The sequence below is a fragment of the Aquarana catesbeiana genome, linkage group LG11 (assembly GCF_042186555.1).
Source record: "Aquarana catesbeiana isolate 2022-GZ linkage group LG11, ASM4218655v1, whole genome shotgun sequence".
Lineage (NCBI taxonomy): Eukaryota > Metazoa > Chordata > Amphibia > Anura > Ranidae > Aquarana > Aquarana catesbeiana.
Window position 1 is genome coordinate 159,491,492 of NC_133334.1, and position 14,187 is coordinate 159,505,678.

The following is a 14,187-nucleotide window of genomic DNA, read 5'->3' on the forward strand; positions in this document are numbered from 1 at the left end:
AGACTTTCCTGTAGAAGAGAGAGTGAGAAGAGAAAAGGAAGAAAGCATGCCGGTAATTGGACAGGCCCGTCCCCATCCCTTTCCTCCGACCAACACCCCGAAGGAGGAGCCTCGGTCGTCACATTCCTCCTTCTCCAACTTAACAGGACCTCTTTTCCAAAGTCTACACCAACCCACATTCCCACCCAACTTTTCCCCTCCCTCCCTCCCCGCACACAAGGAAAGCACAAAAAAATCTTACAAGGGAGCAAGCCAGCAAGAAGAGCAGAGAGGGAGAGGAGAGAGATATCAGCAGCGAGAGGAGGCAACAAGCATCAGCACTCGTCTCCACACTGGCAACTTCAGCCCCTCCAGACAGCCCCTAGCACAAGTGGCCCCTTCTTTTTTTTTTCTTGTAGTGTGCGTGTCTCCAAAGATAAGAGTGTATGCATGTGTTTGGCCATGTCCTATCCTCAGGGCTATTTCTACCAACCATCTGCTTCTTTGGCTTTGTACTCTTGCCCTGCTTACAACACTAGTGTCATCTCTGGAGCCCGGACTGATGAGTTGGGAAGGTCTTCTTCTGGTTCTGCTTTCTCCCCCTATGCTGGATCCACGGCGTTTACAGCTAGCTCAGCCGCCTTTAACTCTCCTCTCCAGTATAGCGGGGACCCCACTGCTGCTTTCACATCCTATGTGGTAAGAATTCGGGAAAGATATGGTGGGGGGTGGCTGAGTGGAGATTGGGGGGGAGGGGGGGGCAACTCTCCCAAAAAAGTTCCCTTCCCATAGTCCGCCATAGCAGGTTGCTTAGGGCCCCATCCAGTACACAATCAACCATACATACAAAGCATACCAGATCTTGGTCGTACCCCAAAAATGACCTCCCCCCCACCACCAAACCTTCTGCGAAATTCTATAGATCTAAAACGATGATGGGGTTACTAGATCTGAGATTGTATCTAAGCTCCACGAATCCCCTTAACCACATCAATGGTGGGAAATCGATAGAGCCTCTGTGGTCAGCCAATCCCGTCTCGAACTTTTCCAGCAGCGAAGGAGTCCTCTGAAATATGAAGTATGTTTCCAATTACAGAGGATGCCTCCATTAGAAGGAAACATACCCTATAGAAATGTGATCTTAGAGTCCAGTTGCTAAATCTGTTTTCCTTCAAACTGAAAACTTCCAAGGTGATTTCACAATCGGTCTTCTTCACCACTTGATCCATCGATTGAGTGATGAGAACCGATATGGCTTGGAGTGTAATCGATCTCCCCATTAGCCCTTATTAGAGAAAATATAAGTGCAGCCAATTGTTTTCTTCTTGCTGACACCTAGGCAGGAGCGGGGTTTGTACCGTGTCTGTGAATTTACTCTTGGCATTGTAAAAGTCACCGATGTCCCTTAATGCTTTTACCAGCCCGGTTCTGATTTAATTAGGCGAGTCAAGCCCCATGCGACCACCGACTTAATTAAATCTTTGGGAAATGTTTGTAGTTCCATAACTGTCTGTCTAGGTGTGGTTGTCGTGAGAAATGAAGGGCTGGGGAGATTGCTATGATTGTTCAAGCTCCCAGCGGTGGAGATTACAAACTCCGGGATCTGTCGGCTCTATCGCTGTGTTATGGTGGAGTCAGGTTTAGAGCAATCTTAAGGGGACGTGTAGGCCACAACTAAAGGAGTAGCACCTGGATTGAAGATCTACGCATAAGGAGATAATATTGAAACCAACTATTAGATGTGTTTCTTACCGAACACAGTATACAGATATATGAATATTGCTGTGTCTTTATTGCACCTTACAGACTATGTAACTATATAAGGCTGAATTATTAAAAGGGTTTAAGAATGTTCACTCAATAAATTGTATTAAGATCCATTTCAATTATCCAGTATTAAATATCATTCTTATTTATTTGATCTGCACATAATTGGATAATTAAAGTAAATATTCACAACGTTTATTGTGTGAACATTCTCGGGTCCATTAGTAAATCAGCCCTTTTTAGTCTACTTGATCGGAATAGTACCTATTTAAGATAAAAGAACAGAACCTTAAACGAAATGTATTCCTAGCTTTTTAGTAAATCTGCTTTTGTTGTTGTTTTTTTTTCTTTTTTGTGGAAACATTCTTATGTCCTTAATGCTTATTTAGTCTACCTGAACGGAATATTATCTATTTAAGGTGAAAGAGTACATGCTGAAACGAAGTGCATTCTCAGATTATTTAGAACATCAGCCTTATGCTAGCTACTTGATCTGAATATTATTAATTTATGATAACGGAACTAAAGGAGCACATCCTTAACACAGGGACATTATCATCTCTTTTATTAAATCAGTCTTATTTAGTCGACTTGATCTTAATATTATCTGTTTAGGTTTAGGAACTAAAGGAAAACAACCTTAAATTAAGTGCATGTTCATCTCCTATAGTAAAGCGGTCTTATTTAGTCTACTTGATCTAAATATTATTTATTTAAGATTAAAAAAAAAAAAAACTAAAAGAAGCACATCCTTAAAATAAGTGTGATTTCATCTCTTTAAGTAAATCAGTCTTATTTAGTCTAAATAGATCGAAATATTAGCTATATAAGAGAAAGGAACACAACCTTTAAAGAAGTGCATGAATGACATGGCTGCTTTGAATGTAATAAAATGATGGACGTTTTCTAATGCCTTGTGAGACTTATCATTATTGTTTATCCTCCCCCAGGGCTCTCCATATGATCACGGCACAAGCATGGCTGGTTCTTTAGGGTACCATCCATACGCTGCCCCCTTGGGATCTTATCCATATGGTGATCCAGCTTACAGGAAGAATGCCACCAGGGATGCCACCGCCACTTTAAAGGCCTGGCTAAATGAGCATAGGAAAAATCCCTATCCCACCAAGGGAGAAAAGATTATGTTGGCCATCATCACCAAGATGACACTCACCCAAGTGTCCACCTGGTTTGCCAATGCTAGGAGGAGGCTTAAAAAGGAGAACAAAATGACTTGGACTCCCAGAAATAGGAGTGAGGATGAGGAGGAGGAAGAAAACATTGATCTGGAGAAAAATGATGAAGAAGAGCCCCTAAAACCAGATGAGAAGGGGGAGCTGGATGTGGACACAGGTCAGTTTTAAGTTAATTTAATTATTTTGATTAAATGCACTGTTGTTATGTGTTATGTCATTTTACTGAACTTTATATATTACTCCAGTTGTTTGTAGACTGTAGGAAGGCCTAATTAAATACAGTAGTCCTTGTTTATTGAATGCCATTTTTGTTAAGCCTAGGAGCAGTTAGTCTTGGATGCTGTTAGTAATCCTCTGAATGTTTCTTTCTCAAAAGAAAAACGGAGTCCAACCAGGGACGATTCTGATCGTTTGGAACAAGAACATCTTCAGGTGAAGGATTTGATCTCAATCCGGAGTGATGCGGAGTTAAAGGAAGCGGAAGAGTCTAGTGATATTCTGTCTAAAAGCTCTGCTCCAACTTCTCCACCTATATGCCAGTCTGGCCAGGCCCAGGAAGAACAGACTTTACATAATCGCCATCTTCACCATCCTCATCACCACCACCATCATCCTCATCAGCCAGCCCAGCAGCACCCCCAGCACCAGCAGCAGCAGCAGCCCCGCCCAATAGACCTTGTGCATAGGCGCACCCCACTTCATCATGGCAATGCCGCATCGGTCATACACTCACCCCCTGCTTTGGCTTCCAAGCCCAAACTGTGGTCCTTGGCAGAGATTGCCACATCCTCGGACAAATCTAAAGAAAACAGTGAAATCACAGCTGGGACAGGGTCAACTACAGTCCAGTCCATGCTTGGCAATTCGTCCCCCCTTTCCAAATCTCCTGGAGCAACTTGTCCCCTTCCTAATAACTCTGTGTTGTCCCGTCCCCTGTACTACAGCACCCCATTTTACCCCGGGTACACGAACTATGGCTCTTTTGGTCATATGCACAGTCACCATGGACCAAATACAACGACTTCAGCCAACAGCAATGCACATTTCAATGGATTAACTCAAACAGTCTTAAACAGAGCTGAAGGTATAGCCAAAGAGTGTAAGCTTAGAGGTCAATCCCAGGCAGACCTTAGCAAGGACTCTGCTTACGAACTAAAGAAAGGTATGTCCAGCCTTTAATTCTGGATTCCTCTGCCAGTGTTGGGACTTACTTTAATTTATTGAAACATAAAATGCCTTGACAATTTACCAGTTCGCCATCAAAAAAGTTTAGTCATTCAAAACATTCTAAAACCTAAAGGCCACTGCAGAAATATCTCTGGCTGGTCTCAGTATGTCTTAAACCAGCTACAAGGAAATTCAGAATTTGTATTAATATGAACCTGTATATTTAATTGTAGCATTTTGTATTTAAATGAATCATCACTATCTTTGAAGTAAATTATGGAATTAAATCCGATGTACAATGATTTATGCTGTTTTTGTAATATAAATATATTAACTTTTTTTCTGAATTATTTCTTAGTAAATAATACAAATTTAACTTCCTTTTTTAAATGCCCTTCTTCTTTGCCTCTTTTTTCTCATAGTCAAATCATCAATTTATCTACCTTTTATAACTTACTCTTTCTTTCTTTCTTTCTTTCTTTCTTTCTTTCTTTCTTTCTTTCTTTCTTTCTTTCTTTCTTTCTTTCTTTCTTTCTTTCTTTCTTTCTTTCTTTCTTTCTTTCTTTCTTTCTTTCTTTCTTTCTTTCTTTCTTTCTTTCTTTCTTTCTTTCTTTCTTTCTTTCTTTCTTTCTTTCTTTCTTTCTTTCTTTCTTTCTTTCTTTCTTTCTTTCTTTCTTTCTTTCTTTCTTTCTTTCTTTCTTTCTTTCTTTCTTTCTTTCTTTCCCTTTGTCCCCTCCTTTTATCCCCTTCATACAAATACTCCAATGTTTGTATGTATCATTTGCATGGGGAGTCGAATGAATAGGAACAGGGAGCCCTTTAAAAGGCACGCAGCATTTATGTGTTGGTCCTCATTGGCTGTGAATGTTTTAACCTTATTAATTTTAACCAATGCCCTGCTCCACGCTATGCAATCAAGCAGTGACCTTTACTAATGAATTCGATTTTATGCAGGAATCTTGGCATTACAAAGACTGTAGGAACTGAGTACACCCAAGCTTGCTTTAATAATATTTAAAACGTAAGATCATATGCACACGCTGTTTATCTGACTATTGCAATTTTCAAACAAAGTCATTTTTCGGTTTGAGAAGAGGTAAAATTCTTGAGTGAATGTGAGTTTCTTTTTCCAGAAGACAAGACTAGATAGAGGGGCAGGCAGTCCAGCGTTAAGGTAAATCTAGGTCAATGCTCCCTTTCGCAGGTAGGTGTCGCTCTTGTGCTTGAATTCACTCGTTATTTGCATAGGTGTGAATAGCAGGCATATGAAAAAATAAAAAAAGAAATAAAAAAATCTCTGATATGCAAATCATGATTTGGACAGAGAAAGGTATCAAGTATTTTGGGATTCAAATCCTGAAATAGGATTTACATGCCAAATCTCGAGCTAAGCATCTCAAATTTGTAATTACAGATTTTGTACCTAAACTTTTTTTTTTTTTAAGCCTGTCAATTTTTTTTTCTTTCTTTCTTTGTTTTTTTTTTTCCTAACAACCGAATAAAAGAAAACGGGGACTAAAAGTTTTTTCCCCCTAATAACTGTCGGATTTATTTTACTCCCTGGGAAGTTAAAACAACGAATTTGGTCATCGTGGGCAACAATTCTGCATTTATTCACTGGTTCTCTTCTCCAGTTTTTATTGCCTTTAAAAGTACCATAAAAACTTACATTTTTCGGTAAATATATTTAAGAGTGACAACTAATTTTACATCAGTTCCCATATAATTTGCCAGTTAATCATTGTAATGCAAAACGCTGTAAAATAGAGCAAGGATCTAAAGGTCGTTGTAGTACTAGCCCATTAATCATTTTCTAATAGAGACATATTTAAATGAAAAAAATAAGAAACGTTCTATTACATTAGTTTAATTCAATATATGAATTTAGACACTGTAGGTGTACCGTATTGATAAATAATATTACCCGATATTTTTTTTTTTCGTTAGAAGAATAGATTAAAGTTATTGACACATCGTGCATTCATATTATTTTTGTTCACGATCACTTTGAAAACATCATTTATTTTTATGTTTCGTTTTAACACTGTCCACTTGGGAGAACTTTTTCTTTGTCTTTAGTTTAAAACAGATAAAATTAATGTCAACATCAAATCAAGCCGAAAATACCAGTTTTTCTTCTCCGGAAGTTATGATAAACTATTTGTTAGTTCTGATTTGAATAGATATTATTATTGTATTTTGTATTCTACAAAAGATTTCACGTTCACAAAAGTTTTTTTTTTTTTTTATCTATCGAAAATCGCAGTCTTGTTTGCATTCAGCTATTTGTTTTGTGAATTGACCATTTAAGTAAAAAATGGCTTCAGCAACAAACTGATCTGCGCTAGCAGTTTAAAATGCAGAAGGGATATTACCGTGCAATACATATACATTCGATAGTACTTGCTCTCTAGTCAATTTATTGAAAAATGACTATTTTAATCGATCAGCATTTTATTTAAATCATTTACTGTTCAATATAATCTTTTAGCTTGCACTCTAAGTAGGGATACAGACTTTCCGTTCTAATTTTCAGAGAGCAATAATATATTTAGCTTACTAGATTTAGAAAACAAATTCATATAGGGTTGTGGATGATTACAGAACAACATTTCATTTATTTAATAATTGCTCACTGGAACATAATTTTTTTATTATACTGTCCAAATAAAAACTAGCGAACTTACATAAATACATCGATTATAAAACGTTTGACTGTTTGAAAGCTTCCAATTTTATATAAAATTATAGAAATTCTATTTTAATAACACGATTCTCAATATTCGTTTACAATTAATTCAGAGAACGAATACGTTTGAATTACAGCATGTTATTCAGAGGATTAAAAGTAATGACCTGACCGACTGTTTTCGTTTGCCCAACTGCACAGCCATTATCGCTAGTGGTTGCCTTCAAAGCACATCCATATTGTATAAAGGATTTTCACTTTAATTAAATGATCTTCAAGTAATCTGTCCATGTGGAATGGTGGCCCATGCCAGAAGCCTCCAAGAATGAATCGAGTTATGTCTCTGGCTTCTTAGAATAAAGGAGCCACTTTACTCACCCACCTATAGAAGTCACTCCATTGACCTTCTACCTTTGACATTTTGGTCAAGAGAGGACTGTGCAGAAAACTGCTATGGACAACTTGTATAGAGGGGAGTTGCAAGTCACAGCGGTTTCTTTTAATGAGGCATAATAAAGCCTATAAAGTGTTCTCCCAAGTGTAGGGTCCACTATTGTGTCTTATTCCCACTCACTTTCCTTTAGTGTAGGCTGATTTGGCTCATTGTATTCTTTTAGTAATTCAGTAACTAAAACTACTCTCTTGTGCTCTATAGTGTTTTGCTACCTAGATTCTAATATATATATATATATATATATATATATATATATATATATATATATATATATATATATATATTTTTTTTTTTTTTTTCTCTTCTGCATATGGAGTTCCACTCATATCAGTTTAAAAGTATAATGTCATTTTGAAATTATTTAAATCTTCAAATCTTACATATTCCATCATACAAATAAGTACATTACGGCTACATTCACATAGACATAAACATTTTACTGATCTTATTATGCATGTTTTTCTATAGCACAAAAATTCCTGCGTAATAATCAGTATATATTTGTGTAATACCGTCCTGATTTTTTTCCCCAATACCTGTATCTGGCATACATGTATGCATATGTCCTCAGGATGCAGATTTTTGGATTTTGTGTTTACAGATCTGCATTTACTTCTCATGGTCATGCGAATGAGGCCTAACTAATGTAACACAACTTTTATATGATAATGAAGCTCTCTCACCCACCTAGAATTATGTAAAACTAAACTTTTTTTGCAGTGCTCCCCTATACAAAAACATAAAGGTCATATACCAACAAGGTGCCTTTTTCCCATTAAGTAAATGCTCTTCGTTTGCAATGTACAGAACAGTTTCTCTAAATCCACCTCCCATGAATATGTTTTTCAGCTGCGTGGTTTCAACATCTCCATTGACTTCCTCCATTTTTCTGTTCAGTTCACCCACCAATTCTTCCTTCATTCCAAAAGCACTTATACTGCCTTTTGTATGTGGCAAACAATAATCATATATAGCACACAATAAGCAAGAGAAAGACACCTGCTTATGCTGAAATGTTTGGTACAGTGCATTGCAAGTATGGTTTTACTGCTGATGAAAGGAATAAAGTATTCCTTTTGTAACTGCATTATACAAATCTGGGCAGAGCTGGTATCAGACAATTAGGGGGGGGGGGGGGTATTGTAACTTTAATGGATGGGCATCCTGACCATGTGAGAAATACTGTGGGGTTGACTATAACTGGAGAGTGTAAAATCTGGTGCAGCTGTGCATGCTAGCCAATCAGCTTCTAACTTCAGCTTGTTCAATTAAAGTGTTTGTTACCCCAACACTTCATATTTCTGATATGTGCCTCAGTGCCTGCTGTACCATGAACTTGTATGTTAAAATATCCTGTTATCTTTGTATTGCTTCCTGTGTGTGAAATCCCTGGTGTTCCTGCCGGTCCCCCTGCCTTTCCTATTAAAAACTGACCACACTAAGCAGGAGAGCACACTGTGGCCAGTTTTCTAGCTATGCTGGGAACTCAGGCTGCTCTTCTCCAACGATCAGACTTGCCCTGACATGTCCCCTCTGCACAGCCATTCACTGGGAAGCTCAGTGTGCTGCTGCTTCTTCTCCCACCAGCTCTTATGCAGCTGAGAACAGAGGGAATGTGATAACTTATAAAAAAGGGAAAAAAGGTATTTATAATATTTTTCTTTTTATATCTATACAAAAATGTTTTGCCTTTCACTTCTTTTTAAACCGAATGGGTTGTTTTGCAACTTTGACAGCAAAAAATCTGGAAGCTGATTGGTTTCCATGCAGAGCTGCACCAGATTTTGCACACTACAGTTTTAGTAAATCAACCCCTATATGTATGTTGGTGGTGGGTGTGCACATAGTTCATTTTGGCAATTCTTTGTAGCATATTAACATCCCATGATTGCACCAAGAAACCCCTAACAAACTAAATTGAGGACCACCAATTGGGTAAAATATCAAAAAGATTTTATTGTAGAAAGTCTAAAATGGATAAACGTGACATAAAAGTATATGGTTATACCACAAACGTAAACAGCACATAATATTATTATACTCTCTGTATTTTTCTCATCAACCCCACATATCAAGAGAGGTAGTGGTACTGCACACCCCAAATGGTACAATATGGGAACTTTCATATAAAGTACACACAACATAACACATACAGTACTCTGTAATCTTAAAGATTACATTGCTGTATTAAATAATTTCACATCCCTTTTGTCCCTAATGAATTGTCCAGTGCCCTGCATGCAGTTTTATATTATATATACTGTCATTTCTGCCTGGAAACTTGAGATTGTCCATGGCAACCAAAAAGTGTCCCTTTACATCAAAAGTGGTTTTAGACCAGCTAGAAAACAGCGATAGTAAATTAGAACACTTGCAGAATTGAGCGATAGTGAATCGTGGGGAAATTCATTTTATTATTATATTATTATTTTTTATAATTATTTATATTTATTTATTATATTATAATTTATTATTTTGTGTTGCAAACTTTATCATACCTGGAATGTCTACTAGACAATCGTGTCTCTTTGAAATACTTGTACTATTCTTAACATTACTACCTCTGTTGAATAGAAACTTCATTTTATTTCAGAGTTACAGGCAGCTCTATGATCTGCAGCATCCAAAGCTGACAGGTGTGTAGGATGCCTTCATCTACCTACTGTGAGTTGAGGTTCTTCCCACCAACTGCTATGTCACTGGTATGTTCATAACGCTCTGAAAGGGGGAACCACAGCACACAGGGCTAAATATAGGCATCTTAAACACCCAAAAGTGGCAGATGCTGACGATTCTAGAATCTTATAATATGTCTTTTATATTTGCCTGGAGTTCAGTTCAAAATTTGTGGCTTTACAGTCAAACTTAAGCTGTGGTTGGACACAAAAGTGTCTCGCACCTTGCTTCAACTCTTTATATTGCCTGTGCTGAATCCTTACAGCGCAAGGATGATAGGGCCAAAATGAAACTACTTGAGATGAATTGAGTACAATCAAAAATGCTGTTTTTTTAATTTTCCTTGCTCATGGTTGGGTTTTCTTCTCAAAGTGAATCTTTACCTCATTTACTAAGCTCTGGAGCAACTGCACTTGTAGAAGGCAACTTCACTTTGCAAAGTGCAGTGTATTTGCTTTTAACAAATCAGTCACCACATGTCAAATAGATCAGTAGGTAGAAAGAACTAGCTAGTCAGTCATATGCATATCTCATTTTCTTCCTGTAAATATCAAACTTGGTCTTACCTACTGCTCATGACTCTTTTAACTAAGGCTCATTAACCAAAGGTTTGGATAAAGAAGAGGTGTAGCTGAGCTTTATGTTCACTGGAAAAGTCAAGGTTTGTGATTGGTTTACTATAAAGCAAACTTTTTACTAAAAAGCAAGGTCCACATAGAACATCTGGCTCCCATCCACATAACTGCTACATTAAAGTTTAAAAAAGAGAACCCTGACATCACCCTCACCTATGTGCCATAGGTAGAAGCTGAGGGTAAGGTAGGTATAATTTACTAACTTTTTCCCCAACAGTTTTTATGTTATTTTAAAGCCCAATTTATTATGGGAGTGGGGGTCCAAATGTAAGAACTTAGAAGCAAACTTGGCTTTTTAGTGCATGTATACAGGTGTTTTGGCTGCACTTTTACAGACACAAAGACAGAGTCTGATGCCTGCTGAAACCTATAGCACCAACATATGTCTGTGAAAGCTTAACAGCAGGATTAACCTCTATAGTAAACCCAAGATGTAATGCACATAAAACATGGGTCAATGATGCAGTGCATAATGCGCTAAGAGACCCACATATGTGAAAATCACACCAACTAAATGGCTATTTATATGTCAAAAAACACAGTTTCAGTGAACATAATACAATACAACCTTTCCTATATGTTAATATTACCATAAAGTAGCATTTTATTTTTTCATGGATCACCTAGTTCTTAAAGAATGATTTATTATCTCTTAAACTTTTATCTTGACAAGATCCTGCTTTGTTAACATGGTTGTTGCTCAGTTGCAGAATTCAGATTTATTGTGAGCTAAATCACCCACTTAAATCAAGCATCAGACCAGCCTGTTGTGTTAGCCTTTCGCTCCCTGTCTCTTTGTCTTAACTCCTAGCCATCTCCCCTATTCTCTTTTCTATATGACCTGCTTAGATGATTAGAAAGGACATCTGGGTTGGCAGTAGAACAAGTGTTTTGAAAGAGAAGACCGTCTGTTTTTCCAAGTGAGCAATATGTTAATTCTAAAGACCCCTTCTCTCTGCTTTCTTAAGAACAAGAGGAGGAAATCTGCCACAAATACATCAACAGAGGAGAAAGAGTCTCCACTGAAAAACAAGTGTCACTTTTTAATTTAGGCTTTGCACAGGCCTCAGATATAATCATGTGCCATATTTTCTAAGCTCTCCAAGCAGAGAAAGAGAAAGGGGACCTTAATCTGCTTCCCTCCTGGGACCAGTGAAATTGGAGAGGAGTTTGCATTGGTCTGTGTATAAATATATATTTATATATATTCAGGAAATCTCACTGGGAATGCTCATTGAATTGTCAAGTCCGAGGAATGAGGCTCTTAATTAATTATGGGAGTTAGAAATTCAGGCCATCTGTTATCTGCTTGTATGTAGGTCTAACACAGGAATACCCATGTCTGTGTATTTGCTTGTGTTAGAAAACATATCATAAGTGTCTCTTTTAGTAGATGAAACTACAGGTAACAGATGGCAAATTGTGTGTTGCATTCCTGTACCTTAATGTTGTTGCTCTGATATCACTCCATTGTTCTGAAAAAAAGTGAGTTTTAAAAAGAAATTTTCAAGCATACCTTTTTTTTCGGTTATATTGTCCATCAATGGAAAACAGGAAATCATCAAATGAAAAGAAATAAGAGTTATCTGTATAAATAAATAGGAATGACTGTTTAAATCTCCATTTTGTCCTTAAACGTGATTGTTAAATCCATCCCATCTGATAAAATATTCGAGTGTGTATAAAATAACTTTTTATCTTATTATTTTATGATCTATGATCAACTGAATTAGATTAGCATAATCCTAATTAATACTGATCTCTGTTAATTTTTCTATAGTGAAACATTTCTAAACAATTTAGTTTACTTTGTTGCAACAATGTCAAAGTTGTACAGCTGTTAAACATAAAAAGTAAAATGATAAAATCAGCTCCAGAAAATAAATTATATTTTTAGCCACCAATTCAATTAAGTAAAAATTGTCACTATGATTAGACAGAAAGCCTACTCAAATTAGCTTGAATTTTAGTTAATTTCTTCCATGATCAGTTGTAGTTACAGTGAGCATAAATTTTGCAGTGCCCATTTGCAGGCTGTCAGCCTACTGTCAGTCATTTTATGTTGTATGACTTCCCTTCCTGAGAACTACAGGTCTTAATAAGAAGTGTTTTGAGAAGAATCAGCAGGGTGGATCAGTGTGTGAATCATTTCTGAATGATTAGTGGTGTGGATAATAAGGTTGTCCTGGGGCCTAATGTCAGTCATTTTGTGTTGTGCGACCTCCTTCTCTGAGAACTACAGCTCTTCATGAGAAATGCTTACAGACAGCAAAGGGGTACATCAGTGATATGAATAATTACTGAATAATGTATATGGGGTGACCTAGGGTGTGTGTAGATTTGCAGTTTGAAAAACTGAAGGGATCTAGGTGAAACCTTTATTTAGCAAGCTTGCTTTAGTTTCCATTCCTAATTCTTGTGAACCAAATTTCATAAATATCTCAAGATTTACTTTAGGGGTGGTGAGGTTTTAGTGTCAAGAAACAAGACACAAACAAGGGTTGGTCTACTAGAGCTTGTTAACCCACTTTTATCATTTCCAGAAGGTACCACAAAAGTGAAACCCAGCATGGATGGGTGGCTAGGTAGACCCAAAATCACTTTTCCTGGGTACTTCAAAACCAACGTTAGGATTCTAATTAGGATTAGATGAACATGGTAAAACCCCTACCCTTACAGGATGTGTCAGTTGGGATTTATAAACTGCTAGGTCCGCCATGTTCCATGATGTTGAGTTATAATCAAACATAAGAATTTTAAGAAAGGGGTGGCAAAGTTCACAGAATTAGTGCAGAATTAAAAAAGAGGCATTAACAGATAGGCCGTGTTCCCTTTGTCTCTCTAAATAACAAACATGTATTTATTTATTTATTTAAATGTAATGTTAAGTTGCTGATTTACCTACATATGTTGAAATGTGTAGGTTATGTGCAGGGCACTGAAGATAATTTATCTTATGTTGGTCATAAAAAAAGAAAAAAAAAAAAAAAGAAAAATGAAAAACTAAATTAAGTCACTGTTTAAGATATTTTTAGTATAATCTTTTTATTTTTTTTTTTTACATTTGTTTACAGTACACATAACAACGAGGTATTTTAACACAGCCAAATGTCTTGAAATGTTTACACAGTTTATATACTGAAATGACATGCCCTAATACCTTGGTGTACAATTTACAAAATACAGTTATAAAAGCATAGGAAAATATCTGTCCATTATTGGTATATATGAAGCTGCGAATAGCTAGATTCTATGATCCAGTAGTAGAAATTGATGGATTGCATGTCATATTGCTTACATCGTTGACCACAAAGCAGCATAGAAGGTTACCCAACAAAAGAATGGCATCTAAGGAAGAAGGACGAATAGGAAGAGGAGGATGAAGTGATGGAAAAGAAAAGAATGGGCAGTGAGGTGGGTTGTTCTTGCCCTCTCTTACCAGGCTCATTAGGTCTCCCTGTCAAAATATTTTGTTTTTAATAGATATAATCAGTGCTTCCCCAACAGATACCAGCCCAACAAACCATGCATATGGACTATTTTCCCTTTACTCTAGGGTTAGTGAGAGTATATGTCCCCAAGCACTGGAAGGGTACATTAAGATCAGAACATGAGTAGTGAATA

The 14,187-nt window shown here is 36.9% G+C and overlaps 1 protein-coding gene across 1 annotated transcript; it reads left to right on the forward strand.

The window, feature by feature from the left end:
* Positions 1 to 198: 198 nt before the first annotated feature.
* On the forward strand, positions 199 to 4,403 carry IRX5 (iroquois homeobox 5). Its single transcript, XM_073605016.1, has 3 exons — positions 199 to 678; positions 2,697 to 3,099; positions 3,319 to 4,403. Exons 1-3 carry the CDS (start codon positions 430 to 432, stop codon positions 4,119 to 4,121), a joined length of 1,455 nt encoding a protein of 484 aa, XP_073461117.1. The 5' UTR covers positions 199 to 429; the 3' UTR covers positions 4,122 to 4,403.
* Positions 4,404 to 14,187: the final 9,784 nt, after the last annotated feature.